Raw genomic sequence first — 20,811 nt, 5'->3', positions numbered from 1 at the left:
ATCTGAAGAAACACTCAGAGAATCAGTACTTTCACACATGAACTGTGCTTTCATGAATTATAGATACAGAGAGGTATGCACTTATACAAATCAATATTTGTGTATACTAAAGATATTTTTGCCCAGTATCAGTTTTTATTTAAAAACATGCGAAAAACTTGTAGCTAAATAACCAGAATGATGTTTGGGGAAAACACATAGCCACCCACCAGCACAAGCATAAAAAAGTGCATACATACATGAGACAAAGCTCCCTTTGACCAGTTACAGGAAAGTCAGTGCCTTCTCTGATGAACTAACGGATACAGCCTCACACTTTCCAAGGCTGTTTTTGTTGCCTGGAAAGGGGCATTACTTTTCTTCTCCTTTCAGGATATCTGTCATCTCCTCCCACATCAGTGAGTCAGCTAGAGACACAAATCAGCCCTGCTCTTGACTACCTTCCTGTAGGGTGGCTTCATGGAAATGAATACATGAAGCTTGTGTAACTACCTCAATTAATACTGTGCCTAGAATGCCAAAAGTAGTCATTAAAAAAAAAAGATTTCAGGATCTATGCCACTATCAGATCATGAAATGGAATGAAGCATTCTACAAAAATAAGTTTGGATGAAAGGCAAAATAGCTGAGTTTGCAACTACACATTTCTTCTCAAGAGTTACTCATAAACATTTTTTTACTTTCCTACTAATTTAACTAATATATTTTACTTTTTTTTTTTTTTTTTTTTTTTTTTTTTTTTTTTGGTACAAAAACTGAATGCAGATTGAAATTTAAGTTGTGGTAGGTACCACTGTGTGACCAAAAAGGACAGATGTGATGTACACTGCTCTTTCTGAACCCCAGATAAAACTAGAGAAAGAAAAGCACCTTTTTTGCTAGAGAAAGCAAAGTACCTCTGCTCAAAAGGAGAGTGCAGTAGAGCCATCAGATGGAAATTGTCCTGTCTTTTCTTGAAAAAATGGGAACACATTTTATCAACTTTGCATACAGTCTTATATGTAGCAGCAATACACTGGGAATCAGAGCCCCTTCTTCCATGTGAAACATCCATCTCCAGCGGGGCTCAGATGCTCCTGGTCCCAATTTTCATTAGAAATGGAAATAAAACTGGATTCTGTTTCTGTGCTTTTCCTCTGCTCCTTCCAGGACTTTTGAAGGCAATCCAAGTTAAATAGCTGAGCCCATGTGGTATTGTCTGCTTTAGGGGGAAACAAGAGCCCTGAGAAACTTTGGGCGTAATGCTCATGTGGGCAAGAACCAGGCTCTAAGAACAGTAACCTCCTTCATCACTGCAACACCCAAATTTGTCTCCATATCCCACACATTCACACTCCTTCCTGTCATACCAATCTCATATGAAGTCTAAAAAGTGTCACATAGTCCACAAAAAATGCTATTGCTGCTATACTTGTACTTACAGATGTAAGCAGGACCTACTGGGAAGATAAACAGGGGACTAATACCTCCCAGACAGGAAGTGGCCCAACAGTTATTTCAGCCCACCATGAGAAGACTGGCTGATTAATACAATGACACTAATATATTTTAAGAGTTTAAAGTATAAATATTCAGACTGGACATCAGGAGAAATGTATTTACCAGAGTTTGATAAAGCATGGCTCTGAAAGGGGTACCAGAAGGGCACAAAAACTCCATCCTCAACAGCTTCTGAGACTCAGTCCAATAAAGTCATAGTCATACACACCTCACATAGGTCACAGTCCCCTTTTGAGAGTGACATTGGATAAAGTAACCTATTAAGGTCCCTTCTAACTGCTGCTAATATAAGAATCAATATTCCTTTCAGACCTGAGTTGAGCCCTGACTGGAGTTAAATAACAGCATCTTCCAATAGCTGATCCTTTCCTTCTTCCTTCACAAAACTGCAAAACTGAGGAAAGACATCTGCAGAAAACTGGAACAAAGTGTAAATGGGATTGGCCTGCAATGAAGCAGAGCTCAAACTAGAAAAATATGTTTGATTTTTCTAGCCAGAAAATGTTGGTAAAAATATGCATTCCAGTGAACTCCAAACCACACCCTGTTGGATGGAATTGGTAATGTTCCAGCATGAACCAGTTCTGGGCTGAAGGTGTGACAATGTGACAATGCATACTGTCTCTGGGTGCTGCTTTGGAAACCACCCCTTTCCTGTATCATTTGATGATCTTTAACAAAACTCATGTTCCTTGCTGTCCTGAGACACCCTTTCCAGCTCAGGGAGACAGCTGTACCCAAGGGAACTCCTTCAATGAAGGACATGACATGACAATATTGCAATCAAATTGCCATCCCCCTTTCTAATATCCAGTAAAACGCTATGCCTTGGGCAAACTTTTTGAAACAGACAGTTTCAATACGCAATACAGTTTGTGAAGGCTGCCGACAACTGGCCAGCTGGTCAGACTGCAATCTTTCTCCTTCATGCCAGGGAGCATTCACTTGCTTAGTCAGTATTTTTAGCTTTCAAAGTAGCGTGACTTCAAAGCAAGCTAATGAGGGCCATCAGTTACAGAGCCAAAGATTGCTTTGGGTGGATAAAGACATTGAAATTTGGGCTCACAGGACTAGCGAGCTCCCCACAGACTTGAGAAAAGTTATGTCTTTATTTGCCTCCACCAACTGCCAACTTTGAAAAACGTGTCCTCTGGAGATTGCACAGTGGTTCCTAAACTAATGTACAATAAATGTGTAAAAACAAAAACAGTAAGAAGCTATAAATCAGGCAACTAAATTCTAAGCTATATTCATCGTAATAGTCATCATCATCATTATCATAATAAAAAACTATACACCATCTGGTACAAGAAGCTGCAAAGCAAAGCAGCTCCAATTCTTAGGACTCTCTGTTAGAGTGGCTTTTCCGAGTCTTACAGTGAATTGGACATGAGGGTTAAAAACTTAATGGAAGACTTTGAAGATTTCTCCCTTAGAGTTGAACACACATCATTTTTGCACATATAGCACGGATTAGTAGAGTGAAACATTTTCTTAAATTAAGGAAACATTCTTAGAACAGATCTATGATTTTGTGTAGAAAATCCATTTGTTTGGGGATCTTTCCCCTCTCTTTGGCAAATAAATGGCAAATGTGAAACAGACAGAAACATGAGTCAAATAACAAGCTGTGATAATAACTGTACAAGTAACAACAAAGTAGATCGGTCAGTGGGACGGATTCTCTTAGTGGGGCTCGGCTGATACTCTTTGTGGTCATTCCTTTTGTTCCTTTTTATGATCAGACAGAAGGGTTGATGTGATAATGTCTCAGAGGCTTTAGGCATCATATTTTTTGCCAGTCCTGTGAATCTGCTGGAAGAGTGTCATGGAGAAGGCCATGCCAAGAATCTGAAGGAAAGCAAACAATGAAGTCTTCAGTACAGGAAGGTTACCAAAACTGAACTACCTGTGTTCATGGTCCAAATGTAGTTTTTAAAGACATTCTACACTAGTCAGCTTTCTCAAGCTTCAACACTGATCAGTAAACCAGGATGTATATTGTTCAGGCACACAGCTATGTCTGAAGACATGTCAAAGCACAGATGAAGGCAAAAAGTTCTCAGGGCTCCTTGTCACATACAAAAATGTTTCTGAAACAACGAATGCAGGTCACTCTTCCTTTTTGCCCAAAAGTTTGTTCTTGATTAGCCAGATACCTGTGACTTATACATCAGATTCTGACATTCTGTCCCAAAAGTATAGCTGTTATGCAGGAGCCCCAAAACTATAGCAGATTATTATGATACTTCTGCATTTCTTTTTTTAAGCACATGTTAACTTACTCACTTCAGCAGCCATGATTTAACTTGTTTTGGCAATTTCCAGACAGAACTTCCTCATAAAATTTAAAACATAACAGTACCTTAAGAAACAAGGTAATAAACATCTAAACCTGGTAACTCCAAAGCAGTGGTCTGAAGTGAAAATGCAGATAAGTGAAACTTCACTGTAGCATGTCTTCTTTGAGGAACTGACTACTGACCTGCTTTCTTTCCAAGGAGATGGCCTCAAATGAGCTCATTAAACAAATCTGATATTTTTGAAAATATAGCCAAACCCAAACTCAAAGAACTGCTTTTCACATAGCAGAAACAAGAATGCTGACAGCAAATCAAAGCTATGTTGACATACATCATACTGGCATTACCTGCATTATAAGGATGCACATCCCAATCGAACCAAGGACATGCTTATTCTCATCAAACCAAGTCATAACTCTCTCGTAACATCCCTGAAAGATGAAAATTGAATTCCCAAGGTTACATTTCTTTCACGTGCATTTCCTCTATTTTCTACCTTCCACCCCTCCCTACGACTTGACCCGAGCAAAGTAAGCCTTACCGTTTTCCACACTAATTCAGTAGAATTCCGTCCACAGTCTTGGGAGTTTTCTGTACAACATCTGTCTGGGACAGTGTTTTCCCCCAGCACTGGGTACCAATCCGTAAAGTCATTTACACCACAGCATTTCATCTATGGGAAAAGTAAAGGATTAATAAATGAACTTTACTACGCAATTTGTGAATTGTACAAACTTTACTTAGAATCACAGAACCATAGAATGGTTTGGGTTGGAAAGAATCCTTAAAGATCACCTAATTCCAACTTCCCTGCCTTAGGTAGGGACATCTTTCACTAGATCATGTTGCTCAAAGCCCCATCTAACCTGACTTTGAACACTTCCAATGACTGGTCATCCACTACTTCTCTGGTCAACATCTTCCAGTTTCTCACTACCCTGGTAGTAAAGAATTTCTTCCTTATATCCAGCCTAAATCTACCTTGTTTTGGTTTAAAACTACTACCTTTTGTCCTGCCACTACACACCCTAGTTAAAAGTCTTTTTCAGTCATTCCAATAAGCTGGCTTTATTTATTAGAAGGCCACAATAAGGTCTCCTCAATGTTTCTCTTCTCCAGGCCAACCCCCCTCCTCCCAACTCTCTCAAGCTTTCTTCATAGGAGAGGTGCTCTAGCCCACTGATCATTTTCATGGCCTTCCTTGGGACCTGCTCTAACAGGTCAATGTCTTTCCTGTACTGGGGACCCCAGAACTGGGTGCAGTAGTCCTGGTAGGATCTCATGAAAGCAGAGAAAGAACCACATCACTCAACCTTCTGGCCACACCTCTTTTGATGCAGCACAGCATACTATTGACTTTCTGGGCTGCAAGGGCATATTGATGGCTCATGTCCAATTTTTCCACCCCAGTACCCCAAGTCCTTCTCTGTTGGGCTGCTCTCTAATCACCCAGTCTGTGATTAATTAACCACTCAGTCTGTGATGATATTGGGGATTGTACTTGGCCCCATTGAACTTCAAAGGCTTCCCATGGGACCACTCCTCAAGCCTGCCAAGATCCTTCTGGATAACATCCCTTCCCTCTACTGTATTAACTGCACTAGTCAGCTTGGTGTTATCCATGAACTTGCTGAGGGTGCACTCAATCCAAATCCCTATGTCACTGAGGAAGACATTTAATAGTATCGCTTCCAGCACAGACCCTTGAGGGACATCGTTCATTACTAGTTTCCACTTGGACACTGAGTCATTGACTATAACTCTCTGGATGCAGCATTCCAGCTAATTCTTCATCCATCTAACTGCCCATTCCTCAAACCCATAGCCCTCCAATTCAGTGGCAAGAATAGTGGGGGACTGTATCAAAGGCCTTAGAGAAGTCCAGATAGATGATATTAGTAGTTCTTCCCTTGTCCGCTGATGCAGTCACTCCACAAGAGAAATCCACTAGATGGCACGATTTGCCCTTGGTGAAGCCACATTGGCTGTCTCTAGTCACATCCCTGTCTTCCATGTGTTTTGACATAGCTTCCAGGAGGATCTGTTTCATGATCTTACTCACTGAGGTGAGGCTTCTTTACTTCTTTACTTCCACTAAACTACTGTATGCTTTCAAAAAGGATGCTACAGAAATTCTGTGTTTTTAAAGTTCTCTGTGCCCAGTGATCTCTAAAAGCAAATGCTTAATGACGTTCAAAAAAAAGGGGGGGGGAGAAAAAGCAGTCCTATATTCATATTCAAGGTGTCTTAGTTTTTTAAGTCCTGAATTGTGAAATGCTAGCTGTCAGAGCTGCAGTTCAATCTATGGAGTTTTTGCTGCTTTTCCATGTTTCAGATTGTATTTCTAAGTGACAGGAATAGAGAATCTCAGACAGCGAGCATCTTTCACCTTACAAAGTACACTTTGATTTTGCATTTCACAATACTCCCTTGATATTCAAGAGTGCAAAACCAGAAAACAGCCTGCATTAGCCACCTTTTAGACTGGGCATGGATGCTACATTTAACAGACTGTGGCAGCCTTTGTGGTCCAACTGCGATTATTTTTTTCTAATGAGAAAAAGTGTTACCTCTGCTTGAATGATATTCCACGCATTTTTCAGTCCAACATTATTTTCTGAATTGTACAGCTTCATACCTTCCTTTAAATCCTTCTTTGCGCTCTCACTGACCTACATCATATAAATACAAAAAGTCAATGCACTGCTATTTATAGGACAGAACCAAATGGTACAGACTTGAATACAGAACACATCTCTCTTACATTTTCTCACCACAAACTTAACATGGATAAAAAAGATCTCTCTTAGCTTCAAGACTCTCACAAGGTCTCTTTCAGCAAAGACTTTCAGCACCTCCAAGGCCTAGTCTATCCCTCAGATTGCAAAATCTTGGGTTAATTTTCATGAGAATGAAGACCAAACAGCTTTCCCTCTAGTTAGAATCCATCATATAATTACCTGAACCAAAATAACTGAAGAGTGATCAGCAGAAATATGCTGAGCTTATGTTAATTCTTAACATACAGATGTTGGCAATATTCCACAGCAGCCTCTCCTGCCTCTAACCTGTGGTCTACTTTAATTTGCTAATATCATAAAACAAGAGTCCCAGTCTCCCAAACTTAACTTAGTTGTCCTTTGCACAGGTTCAGGCAGTCTGTAATCAATGGCCAATATAGAATCAATTGCAAAAGGGCATTATCATCGTTCTGCTTGTGGGCACAGGCTTGCAGGATTTAAATTTTTCAAAAGTGTTCTTCTTGCTTCAGAGGAGGAAGTTGGAATCACCGAATCATAGAACCATAAAATGGTTTGGGTTGGAAGGGACCTTTGACTAGTGCCAACCTCCCTACCACAGGCAGGGTCACCTTCCACTAGAGCGAGTTGCTCAAAGCCCCATCCAGCTTGGCCTTAAATAGTTCCAGAGATGGGGCATCCACAACTTCTCTGGGCAATCTGTTCCAGTACCTCACTACCCTCAGGAAGTTCACCCCAACTCTCTGGAAGTGGCAGATATCATAATGACAACATGGGAAGAGATAAATCTGATAAGAGCTCAGTTTTAAAATGAGTCTGGATAAGCTCATAGCATAAGGCTCCGTCCTGTGTTCAGTAGAGCCCTCTGACTCCCCAAGGTTTTTCCATTCTTATCTATCTGCCAAGCCAGTGAGCTGTACCTGCTCCTCTTAATCTTCACTAGATAGCAGGCTAACTTCTTACAAATGGGCTTTATGAAAAGCTGTCTATTGATCCTCTCCCTAACCTTGTCAAACTCTCTGAGGCAGCCCAGTCAAGTCATTCAGCTGGTGGGATCTGGAATCCCCTGAGAATACCCCAGGCCTTGCTCCCTGCTCCGCTGTTGCTGTTGAAGGGTTGGCCCTAAGAGGGTAACAACATCCAAACCAAGACCTCCGACAACCCGGCTCCACAAGATTATCAGCTTTTTGCAGAGACATAAACAAGCTATATTGATAGGTATCTTAGCTTCCAGAGAGGACTAAAAAGCAGGCTCTGGACAATGGTTTTATTTCAGGGAGGGAACTGCATTCTCAGTATATTCTTCTCTCCTGTTTGCCCTTCTCATTACTTCCTTCCTCCCCCAGAAGCAGCTTATAGAAAATAGCCAAAGTCTCAAGGTTAAACCTTCACCAAAGTGAAGAGCAAGGAAAACCCACATACATTCACCTAACAAAAGCAAACTCAACCTGGTTTACCTGTTAGTACAGATGATTAATCTGTGGCATATTTGCTTACCTTGTCCATATAAACAAAGAACAAAATCAGTAATATCAGCTCTGCCAGGAGAATTATCAGCAAAACGATGAAAAACTAGAATAAAGAAAAAGAGACTGTGTATACACACTTGCCAAATAGAGACCTGAAAACTGAAGATTGTTGGCCTTGTCCTCCAAACCTTCCCTCTTTTGCAAAAAATATGCGTTTGATTTCAAACAGGTCAGACATCTTAATACTATATTGTCACTAAAGCTTCTGTCAATATCAATGATGAAGCTCACTGTGTAGTGGTCTCTAATTCTTTTTCCCCCTACTATCAGTTTTCTTGTTTCAGCAATGCACTTAGCCCAGCCTCTTTCCTTCATACTATCTACAAAACAGATGCTAAGCTCACTGTCATAGAGATCAATGTGATATGGCATGGCAGTGGCTCCCTATTAGGTGGGAACAGATCTGACTACCTATTTGTATACACATTACTCAGCACTTCTATTTCCAACTGTCCGTAGTTCAGATCTCTCTCTGCAGGGGGCAGAGAGAGATGCACTTCAGAAGTTTCTAATTAATTTTCATGCCCAGTAGCATTCTTCTAGGTACTAGTGGTATAACATAACCACAGCATTCCCATTTAGGCACTGGGGAAGATGGAGTATGAGATGCAGCAAGCTCTCCAATCAGTAACTCATGGTAATCTGTACCAAAAGACTTCTGCAGAGCCTTGTAAGAATATAAACACACTCTTAAAGAGAAGAACAAAAAGTTTCTGTTGGTGTTGTAGCTCATGTGCATGAACAACATAGATACCGTTATTATTATTCTCTATTTCCTTTCCTAACTGTATGATAAAAACAAGCAGCAGATAGGGAACAAGTGCACATTTCTTCTCCAGTTTAATTTTCTGAAGTGGTCTAGGGAACACTGCTCAGCTATTCCCCAATACCATATAAAGAAGATATTTACACAAGAAAAACTCACATGCTCCTTAATGTCACAGCACCTCTGATTGAAAACTGCAACTGAGTTGGAACCTGTCTGCTTTGGAAGCACTCCCCTCACCTTTTCCTCAGGGTGGAAAGGATCATGATGAAACCCCCTGGACTTATGCAAGAGAAGTGACCCACAGTGTATTTTCTGAGAGGGGTTCCCAAATCTGTGCTGGACAATGGCTGGGCTGCTAAGGATTTATTTGTCTGTCTGTTTATTTATTTATTTATTTATTTATTTATTTATTTATTTATTTATTTATACTGCTGATACCAAGCAGAGATGCTGACTTCAGGTCATATGCTTTCCACCAGCCTCTGACACAGGCCTTATCTAAAGTAAGGCAAAGTAGAAAATAGCCATGAGCAACTGTGAGTGGCATCCAAAAACAGCTGTGCTTAAGATTTTCCAGTCAATCCTTCTAAAAGACACTTCCAGAAAGGCTATCCAGTTGAACCCACAGTTCACGTTTAACCATTCAGAGGTAACTGATAGTAATTTGCTTTGTTATCTAATACCTTAGTTTACACAGTAACAAGGCTACATTTGCTAATGCACCAGTATCTCTGTAACCAAACCTGTGGAATGTCATATTGTAATCATACAGAAGACTGAAGGTTAAGGAATACGTTACAGTGATCCACAGGACTATTTTGCACTGGTGAAAATGTTTTTAAATAAAATAATCGCAAAGCAACAGTAACTGGTCTTAGTGAAAAGAAATATTGATGTCTTACACTCAGAAGTAGGCACTTGTTTTCCTTGATAGCACCCAGGCAGCCCAGAAAGCCGGTCACCATGATGACTGTGCCAAAGGCAATGACTAGGTTGGCAGCTGAAAGAGATGGAAAGCTAGGAGAAAATGTGGCGAAGTTTCCTTGTGACACTGACAGCCAGATGCCCACGCCCAGGAGCCCACAGCCACATAACTGCAAAGAGATAAACAAAAGAAAGATTTCACCATTAAAATAAATGGCACTGCCTCCTTCACCCACTCTACAAAAGGAAGGAATTTCTCAAGTAATTTCCCAGGTAACTGCTCTGCAGTAATGCTCTCACTGGCTTGGTACTGAAACAACATGAAACTAAAAGTTTTTACCTAGACTTGGTCATGTAACTTATACTGATAAATCTGTTCTAAAGCCACTGGATGGCAGAACCCTATTTTTAAAGACTCAGCACATGAAACCAGGGTTAACAATTTATCTTCCAGCAACACTGCCCAATACAATTTTTCTGTAGGAAGGAAAAAACATTACTTGAAAGAATGCCTCATCACACATATTTGTACAGTCATCCACAATCTCTCAGAGTGCCAGCCCCATAGTTCCTCACCCTAGGGCAAGCAAGGGTTATGTTATGATCAACATAATTTCAATAAATATTTGTCATAACTTTCCATTGGCCAGTCCCAGTAGCCTGGTTGTGGTTTAGGATTAGTTCTTAGAGCTTTCCTGTTGTTTGACACTGTTCTTCCTCCTGCAATTCTAAAGTTCTGCTGAAGACAACCATGGAATAACTCCTTTCAAATTGCTGTAGTTATTGGGTCAACATGCCAATCTACATAATGTGATTACAGTTCCCTTTTGAGATGTTTCGCTATGAATGGTAGTGCATTGTTCAGTTGTACCCGTGTCTGCACTGACTACATTCTCACTATGGCTGATTTCACAAGACCACTGGGCAAGTTCTCCATTTCACAGACTTTAATCTTCCCTAAATAAGATTTGTCCATACCAAAATTACATTGAAAGTTCAGATTACATAATAAAATCAGTTGATGGTGGTAATATTAAACACCAAGGCTCATCTATGCAAACAGGATGATCTACAATGACAGAAGAGAGTAAGTAGTCAGGAAGATTTGCGAGTTGATGAAAGATCCTAAAAACTTCCACAAGGAGGCATCCCTTTCCAAACAGTGCTAACATACTCCTAGCGTACATCACATTTTATTTTCCTTCTCTCCAGAGGAACTCCTCAGTTTTTGTGCTTTCTTCTGTTTGTACCTCCTTTATCAACCTACTGAGTAGCTGTACTCTTGATGCTAAAATTTATCCTTTGACCTTAGGTCCCAGACCAAATTATCATTCATGCTCTTTAAAAATATCCCAAATAATTCCACTGTCTTGGGACTGAATTGCATACAGCCATACCATCCCAAGCTTGCAAAAATTCTAGCAGTAAAATAGCTTTCTCTGACCCTTTATTCTCTACCAATCTCATTTCTGATATAAGGTGATCACTGTGAAAATGGTCTCACAGCTATTTATTCTCACTGGATCCACCTCTTTCCCTGGTACAAATGAATCCTGGAAAATTAAAAAAGCAAAAATATTTTAAGTCATTTTATTAAGTCCTTTTCACTTTTTCTATCTCACCAGACACAGCAGTCCCTAATCTTGTTTCAGTGCACACTAACTGAAGTGTTGTAAGATATTAACTTGATTGTCCAGAAAGATTATCAAGACACATAAAGGGATTTTTCAAAATATTACAATGCATTAACTGCTCTGTTGAGACCACAACATACTCTATTAAGCAAATGAGTTAAAGGAGGAAGGGGAAGATTCAGAGCTCAGCAATTCCATTCATTTACTCAGAGGGGCTCAGATTTTGCCTTTGCAGTTTTCTTATATAAGTTACAGAAAGAAAAAGAAAATAAAGGAAGGACAAAAGTGAAAAAGAGATAAAAAAGTAAAGAAAAAATAGAAAAAAGAAATATACCTAATATTTTGTAATATACAGAGAATAGTTGGACTAACACCTTGTGTTGCTATTGGTACGGGCTTGGGAATGTGATGCTCCTATGTCTGAAGAATAACCTGTCGCTCCTGGAGCTGTTGATCCAGTCTTTCCTATAGAAAAGTAATATCTGCACAGCTTCTGATGGCCTGATAACGGCCATTTCTGAAATTGCTCTGAATGCCTTAAGGGGAACATTCCATTAACACCTCACCACATACACATACTGAAAAAGGGCCCTATGTTGATTAAAAGCCTGAGTAGCAAAAATACGTCCTTCAAAAGAAAGAAGTGTCTGGTGAAGCAAACAAGTAGGTTTATTAGTTTTCCAAGTTTTGTTCTTCTACTTATCACAGGGTTTTTGGTAAAGCAGTGATGGCATATATGTGGAGAAAATGTATCTGGTGCCTGCAGATAAGCTTGAAGGGTGCTACCATCGTCCCAGGAAAACAAGAGGGCTGAAGAGGGCTGACACCATCCTTCACCCTGTGAAGTTTACTGTTAAAAAGAAAATATCCATAAAATCTTAAACCTTTGCTGTCTATGGTGTCCATTTAAAGAAATATGTTGGAATGGGGTGGGGTTAAAGAACACACATATCCTTGTGGTTGGGTTGTAAGTTTTATTTAAAGCATGTATTTATGAAAAAAGTTTCAAAAGATGTAGGTCTGGGTGTTCTGAAACATATTTTCTGTTGTATGGAAAGCTTTATATTCGTATTTTACAAAAAAAAATACTATCTGGTCATTTTGTAGTATATCACTAGCATACAGTTTAAAAAGCTGTTCAAAGGTTATGTACAAAAAGACACAATGGTATCCATAAGCTGTGGAGAGGGCATGCTGCAGTTGCTCCATCTGGAAGGCAATGCCTGAAGTGTTGTGCTTTAACAACATGATATTTTCAGGAAAGAGAGTGCTGTTTGGAGAGTAGCCATACAGGTAAAAAGAAAAACTGCATGGTTCTGATCGGCCATGAAAATTGGCAGTCAGTGCTCTCCAAGCAGCTTCCATGCACCTAGTGGAAGGGCCCTGAGGGTCTGATGTACTTGTAGATAAACCTGTAAGGGAGGCTGGCCCTGCCCACCTATCAGAATAGACCTCGTGACTGGAAGAGGGGAGTGGCTGCCATGGTAAATGGCTGCTGAGGAAGCTGGGAGAGGGCACAGGGACTTTGCCAGAAGCTGGGGCAGCTGCCACTGGCTAACTTGTGAATCAGCGGTACCTATACTACTCAGTCTCTGAAGAGATGGAAGTCTTCAGTCCTGTTTGTGGTCCTGCTTTTTGCCCTGCTCCCTCATCACGGGATCCTGAACTCCACAAGGCTATCCCCAACCAGTTCTTCCTTGTTTATAAGCAAAATGTCCAAAAGAGTACCTTTGCTTGTTGACTGCTCAATCACCCATGTCTCTTTTCAGAAATCTCTTAGATTGCTTGTGCCCTGCTGTGTTGTCCTTCTCCTTTGAGAGACACCCACAGAAGTATGCTGATTCCTCATAAAGAGCAAAAGAGCTTTCCCCATAAGGCTACTAAAGCTAATAGATTTGTTGTGCTCATTATAAATGGTATGGTTGATGGATTTTTCACAAATTGATTTTTCACAAGATGTTGCTTAAAAGTTGTTGAAGTCATACTGAAGTGGTATATCCTGCGTTATCAGTGGTAGCTGTACTACTGATCTGCTTGTAAGACTCCAATGGGATACAGCCCTGAAGGGAAGAGAGTTCCAAGAGAACTGCCGATATACAAGGATCACCTTCTTCATGCTTAAGAATGCTCCAGCACAACAAGCAGGGAATTGAGCAAAGGCTACAGAAAGCCCCCACAAATGATCAATAAACTCCGGACTAAATCATAAAAGGTAAGTGTACAAGAGGTCGAAAGAGGGACAGGTGAGACAGAAGGTATAAAGAGACACTGTCCAGTCATGCAGGAAAGAGACTAGAAAAGCCAAAGCCTATCTAGAGTTGCATCTGGCAAGGGATGTCAAGGACAACAAGAAGGGATTCTCCAATAACATGAAGAACAAAAAGGAGGCTTAAGGAAAATGTGGGTCCACCTGTAAATGTGACAGGGGTACTGATGCCAAAGGACACTAAAAATGCCAGGGTGCTTGATGGTTTCTTTGCCTCAGTCTTCACTGTTAAAAGCAGGCTCCTGAGGACAGAGTGAAAGTCTGGAGAAGGATCAGGCGAGGGAGCAGTTTTAACAAATTGGACATATGTAACTCCACAGGGCCTGACAGGAAGCACCCGGAAGTGCTAAGTGACATAGCTGATGTCATTGCAAGGCCACTCTTGATTACTTTTAATATGTCACAGCAGTTGGGAGAGGTTACTGAAAAGACTATGAAAAAAACAAACCTCTCTCCTATCCAAATGGAAGAACCAGGGAACACACTGACCAGTCACATCTCAACCCTGGGAAGGTGATGGAGCAACTAAGCCTGGAACCCCTTTCAAAACACATGAAGAAGGTGCTTGTAATTAGTCCACATGCATTTACTAAGGGGAAATCATGCCCAAGTAGAACATGTCATTATTAAACGTGTCCTTGATAACAGATATGACAACAATAGTTCTTTAAGGACACAATAACAAAGTCTTTATATATTCCTTGTATTAAACCTTTTTTTTTTTTTTTTTTTTTTTTTTTTTTCTCAATAGTAAGCAAAGGGTTAGTAGCAGAACAAGACTCTAAGCAGTTCATCATAGTGAATGAAAATCCATCAGCCTAACAATGTAGTCCTCAGCATTAAGCCCTATTTCCTAAAACCATGCAACTGTAAAGATACCTTTCTGTAATGCAGAGTTTGGGGATTAGGCTCAGTCTCTCTAAATCATGCAAATGAGCCTATCTATGCAGACTTGAAATTGAAACAAGGAAGCAAATTGCAATGTTCTCTTTTACTGCAGAACTTTTTGAAGATACTTGTTAAAAGATGCAAGTTTAGAGTTTTTCCCTATATAATAACATTACTTCAAAAATGGAAATTGAACATCATTTTAAGATGTTTTTATTGTCCCAATTATTTCCATAAAATTAATTTTGCCTGAAATGAGAATCCAATATGAAAACCAGCTGGACAGGAAGATCTGCTGAATTCACCTGCTCCACAGAAACATTCAGAGCCAAGTTTTATAGCAAGAGCAAATAGGCAATGCTGCTTAATTAAGCCCTTAGAGCTGTAGAATAGAAAAATAACTGAATTTTGTCTCTCCTGGTCTTTGAATGATTAGCAGAATATTCTACTGCAATCCTTAATCACTATCCCAGCATAAAAAAATACAAGGTTTGTAGATGGATTTGGCTAATAAAGATATTTTGATTAATCTCTTCAATAAAGCCTCTTTCCAAGAACATTTAATATACGGATTGAAAAACAGAACTCAAGTGTTTGGACATGTTAAGTAGATTTCTCAACTCCTTATTTAGATATCATCAGAAAGAGATATTTTTACTAATGTGGTTTCCAGAATAAAAATGTATCTATGAGGGCAAACAGCACATGTAAATAACACTCCAAATTCCAATATATGAAAGCCCAAAGAGAAATGTATCAAACAAGACAAAAAATCCTTCTTTATTCCAATGGCAGAAAAGCAAAGGGAGCCATGATCTATTGAGTTCCCCCAGTGTTGTAGCTTTTGAGCAGCTGCATTAAAGCCTTCTGAAAACTTAACTGTATGGTTGTTTAAAACTATAGGCCAAATTCATATACTGTATATTTGCACAAATGCAAGGGAATGTGTCTGTGGTACTTTCTTCTGAGTTGGATGTCCCCACCTATTTATTCATGGGCACTTTCTGTGCCACAACCTTGTGGTGAGTTCACTGTCAATCATACATGTATATGTTCAGCATTCACTGGCATGACTTCAAGAAATCTGGTTAGCTGTATTCATTATTGGTTATTAATGTGCCTATTTCTTCCCAAGCCAATCTTCCTGAAGCCTGTTTATCCTCTCGTGTGCTTTAATACCAAAACAAAAGTAGTAGTTACAAAAGAGAAACAAAACAAAGCAAACCACCCAAAACCCAAACCAAGCAAACAAAGAGATGTTTCAAGGACTTGTTGGAACAACAGTCAGTAACTCTCATCCAAATTTGTCTAGAAAATACTGAGAAACTTTTGAGCCCCAAAGAAGTTAACATGATTTAAGATGCTCTCTTGAAGACGTACCACAGGGCACAAGAGAGTGTTCAAGCACTGAGAGATCTCCATCAGCATAAAAGATGCCAAAAGGTGCTTAAACTACATTTTGCAAAGCCACTTTGCTTTCAGCAGTTGGAGGTACTTCTGAGACGAGATGTAAAGAATCAGTGTGAAGAAATGCCTAAAGGAGTGGTTTGTGAAGCAGTCACAGTATCTGTGTAAGTCATGTACTAAGTTGGACCACTATGAGCATTTTTCTCTTGGTCAGTTAGCATGCTAAAAGAACACAAAACTACAGGAAATTCACTCTCCCTTCTGATTCATGACATTTTCTGGCACCACTGATAACTGACTAAGGAGTAAAAAATAAGTAAAACTGGAAGTCAGCATGTCTTCTGGTCCCCAATGAACTTGTATTTTTTAAGCTTTTAGTAAAATCAGCAGGTCAATACTAAAATATAAGAGGCAATGGGAATGAAGGTGGGGAAAAAAAAAAAAAGAAAAAAAAGAGTTGTTTACCCTGACCATTATCTGTTTTTCTTGGTATTAAACTACAATTCTATGTTAAAAAAGTGATGATAATAAAAGGTGAATAGCTTTGCTCAACATTCATTGGGAACAAGATAAGCAGGAACTATATTAGATATACAAAAGAAGAAATTGTATTACAACTGGCTAGTTCAGTGCAGATTTAATTTTTCTTTATCAGTATTCAAAGCTTACCCTCTCTCTCTTCAGTAGTATGTTCTATTTTGAATCTTCTGCCTGGCAAACAACATCACCCAAATGAACTGGGAACACCTCTGAAATATTCTTAAGTACTTTGGCAAGAGATCTTCAATTAAAAAGATGTTACATGTTATCCATCCATTGCTTGGATCATCTCTATCTTATTATTTTCACAGACTTAAAAAAGCACAGGCAAATTAAACCTTCCACCTCTAGCCTGCTGGCAATATTACAAGGCTGAACCAAATTTCCCTTCAGAGAGCCTGCTAACAAGAACTGACATTAGAAAGGGGGCAAATAAATAAGAGGGGGGTAGGAGGGCAGCCATATGCTACAGTGAGAAAAGTTATATCCATCAAAGTAGACAGATGACTTGTCAGTGAACTGAATCTCACTCTTCTGTCCACAGATCTGTGTCAGGAAAATGAAAGACAGGCAATCACACCAGCTCAGGAAGAAACATGAAAATTCAGTACAAAGAATCAGCCAATTCCAGGTAGATAAATACCTTTGCTATCTCAAAACAAATAAATGACAGTGGCATTAGACCGCTCAAATACAGATTCATGCTACAAATTGTCTTCCAGTCCTTCATTCCTTCCAAGAAAAAACAGCAGAAAAACCTTTCACTGTCTTGTCTGAAAGGAGGCTGAAGATGACTTGTTATGGAATTAAGAAGAAAAGGAAATGTTTCAATTTTATGTAGAAAGCTCTAAAAATATGTGCTTGCAAAACCCACTACAACAACAAGGAACCAGCAGAGAAACAGATGCCAGTATGGTTTAGTTAAGGCACTACTGAGGCCAGGTCTGATCTGCTCAGTATTGAGCAACTTCCATGATCCAGCTACCATCAGAGCAAGTCAAAAAGCACATTCCTATTGCATCTGGTTCTACATGATATGTATTCCTGGAACTTTCATTCATAGAGCCTTTGTAAGAAACAAAGAATCAGCAAACATCAACATTAAAACATTTCGCAAATAGCTCATACAAGAACTGTATTATTGGACTTTTTCAAATACCAAGGTCCCCTCACATTGACATAGACAGAACTGAAGTAAAGAAGAGTATAACAAAAAGGATGAGAAAGACATTGGGCTGCTTCATCACCATTACACAACTTTTTTTCATATACCATGACAAAATAATCTTTGTATCAGAAAAGCTATCACTGTTCCCAGATAAGAGATGCAATGTTATTTTGGAATCTGAAACGCTGGAAGAAGAAACTGGGACAAGAGAATGCCTAGCCACCTAACTCTAAATCTCAGCAAAGATTAACAGGTCTTGCAATTACTTTACACTAACATGCAAGTATTCATGACGTGTATATATTTAGTATTCAGACATGCACTGCCAATAAATCAGAGACAGCAGAGTTTGTGATGAGGTAATTTCAGAAGAACAGAAAGAGGTGAACCTAAAAGGGGCAGCCCCAGAAAAGGTGAAAGAAAGCTAATAGAACAGGAAGACAAACAAGGACATATGGCAAGTGGAAGCTCATGTATCTCTCTTTTCCACATGCCAGACTAAAGAGGAATTGAGATAGCAAAGAAAAATCCAGGACCTTAAGGATTCATAACTGAAAAATAACTTTGAATACTATCACAAGTGGAGAGGGACTGTTTATCAGGGAGTGCAGTGACAGAACAAGGGGTAATGGATTCAAACAAAAAGAAGTTAGATTTAGATTAAATATAAGGAAGAAATTTACTATAAGGAACAGGTTGCCTACAGAACCTGTGGGTGCCCCATCCCTGGAAGCATTCAAAGCCTGACCAGATGGAGCTTTGGGCAACCTGGTGAGGTCTAGTGGAAGGTGTCCCTGCCTGCTGCAACAGTGTTGGAATTAGATGATCTTTAAGGTCCCTTCCAACCCAAACTATTTTATGGTTCTATAGAAAATGTTATACGATTCTATAAAGAATATTTTATGATTCTATAAACACAATTTTATGATTCTATTCAACTGCCTCCTAGGCTGCATCAAAAAAGGTGTGACCAGCAGGTCGAGGGAGGTGATTGTCCCCCTCTGCTCTGCCCTCATGAGATCCCACCTGGAGAACTGCGTCCAGGCTTGGGGTCCCCAGCACAAGAAAGATGTGGACCTGTTACAGTGAGTCCAGAGGAGGTCTACAAAGATAATCAGAGGGCTGAAACACCTCTCCTATGAAGAAAGAGAGATGGGGATGTTCAGCCTGGAGAAGAGAAGGCTCCAGGGAGACATCATTGCAACCTTTCAATACTTAAAAAGGTTCTTATAAAAAAGATGGAGAGGGACTCTTTACTTGGGTAGATAATGACAGGACAAGGGTGAATGGTCTGAAACTAAAACAGGATAGATTTACACTAGACATTAGGAGGAAATTCTTCACTGTAAGGGTAGTGAGACACTGGAAGAGCTTGCCAAGAGAAGTTGTGGATGCCCCATCCCTGGAGGTGTTCAGGGCCAGGCTGGATGAGGCCTTGGCCAACCTGATCTAGTGGGTGGCATCCCTGCCCATGGCAGGGGGGGTTGGAAGGCAGGGGTTTGGAACTAGATAATCTTTAAGGTCCCTTCCAACCCAAGACATTCTATAATTCTACGATTCTAAAGGGACTTTGCAAGCAGAACATAACACCTGATGTCCCTGACACCTAGGGAAAAGTGACAGGAATGGCTGGCTGATCAGTGGTTTAGACACTGTCTTTTTTCTAGTACGTTTCAGTCTCTTAACATGACCAATGGATAAAATACTTCAGGTGGTAGGCATGCTGGGTTTTCTGTACCTTTAATAATCTGACCAAATCTAGTGTGAAGGAGATAAAAGTGCTTCCCAATGGAGTTCAATGACACTTTTGTTTTTCCAAAGAGAAATGCAACAGATATGTATGCATAAGGAAATACTAGACTCCAACAGGAATTTACATTCTCAGAAAACCTTAAATGAAAATACCTTGCCAGGCAATCTGCAGGTAAAGGTGCTGGTCTTGATTCTCACTGTAACACAAAGAATCGTTGGCTTCCTGCAAGTTCTCTGTGGATTTCCCATGTATTTCCAATTTTGCAGCTTTGGCTGCAATGTCTGGCAAATGCAAAATATTTGCCAAAATGTTCCTGTATTGACAACATTACATTTGGACGTAGTGGCAAATATATCAAAACTGCAATAGTTACAGCTGGGAAGTACTGTGACTACAGAAGACAGTTCCATCCCAATGTAAATTCCCTGACAGAATTCTTTGTATCCACTTCTGCAGAGATTACAACAGTTACAGAGCTTTTACACCAGTCATACTGATCTTTTATTTTTTAAGTGTCTTTTGTTGTGGAATTCAAATAAAATTCAGCCATCAACTGGGAACGCGGTTGCTGAATGAGTGGCAGTAACATAAAACAATTTGCTATAACTCTTCTACTGACAAGATTTTAAAAGCCTTCTGAGTGTTTTCTTGTTACCAGAAAGGGCAACAAATAAACTAAATAGTGGCAACTATGTTGAGTGAAATATACCCTCAACAACTCATACTCTCTTGACCTTGACCTTGCTTTTGTACTCAAATTGATTATGCATTACTTTGCGCTTTTACCTAAAAACAGTTTCATAATACAACGGCAATTAAGATGTCCTTCAATTAGTCAGTGAAGATAACAAGGGCACACTTCATTATAACATATTCTGGACATCTGGGTTGGGGCAATCCTAAACACAAATATAGGTTGGGCAGAGAATGGATTGACAGCAGCACTGAGAAGGACTTGTGGATGTTGGTTGATGAGAAGCTCAACATGAGGCAGCAATGTATGCTTGTAGTCCTGAAAGCCAATAGTATCTTGGGCTGCATCAAAAGAAATGTGACCAGAAGGTCAAGGAAGGTGATTCTCCCCCTCTTCTCCATTCTTGTGAGACCCTACCTGGAGTACTGCATTCAGCTCTGGGGCCACCAACATCAGGACATGGACCTGTTAAAGAGAGGGTAGAGGAAGGCCACAAGGATGATCAGAGGGCAGGAGTAGCTCTCCTCTGAAAAGAGATGGTGTTTTTAAGCCTGGAAAAGAGGAAGCTCTCAGGAGACCTTATAGAAGAAAAAGTTCCTCCTTAAAGAGGAACTCCAGGGAAGATGTGAGAGACTCTTTATTAAGGGAGTGTAGTGATAGGACAAAGGATAATGGCT

The 20,811-nt window shown here is 39.9% G+C and overlaps 1 protein-coding gene across 3 annotated transcripts in view; it reads right to left on the bottom strand.

Moving 5' to 3' along the window:
* Nucleotides 1-736: 736 nt before the first annotated feature.
* The window catches only part of TSPAN9 (tetraspanin 9), a 171,517-nt gene continuing 151,442 nt past the window's right edge, over nt 737-20,811 (bottom strand). For all 3 annotated transcript variants that reach the window (XM_032186031.1, XM_032186041.1, XM_032186024.1), the window contains 6 exons: nt 9,763-9,954; nt 8,060-8,134; nt 6,374-6,475; nt 4,345-4,476; nt 4,151-4,234; nt 737-3,351 (listed from right to left, as the gene is read on the bottom strand). In XM_032186031.1, the coding sequence (XP_032041922.1) occupies nt 3,280-3,351; nt 4,151-4,234; nt 4,345-4,476; nt 6,374-6,475; nt 8,060-8,134; nt 9,763-9,954 (657 nt within the window). In that variant the 3' untranslated portion in view covers nt 737-3,279. The remainder of the gene's footprint in view (nt 3,352-4,150; nt 4,235-4,344; nt 4,477-6,373; nt 6,476-8,059; nt 8,135-9,762; nt 9,955-20,811) is intronic.

Source organism: Aythya fuligula, chromosome 1 (assembly GCF_009819795.1).
Source record: "Aythya fuligula isolate bAytFul2 chromosome 1, bAytFul2.pri, whole genome shotgun sequence".
Lineage (NCBI taxonomy): Eukaryota > Metazoa > Chordata > Aves > Anseriformes > Anatidae > Aythya > Aythya fuligula.
Note: the sequence above shows the minus strand (reverse complement) of the source record. Positions and strands in the feature narration are given on the sequence as shown.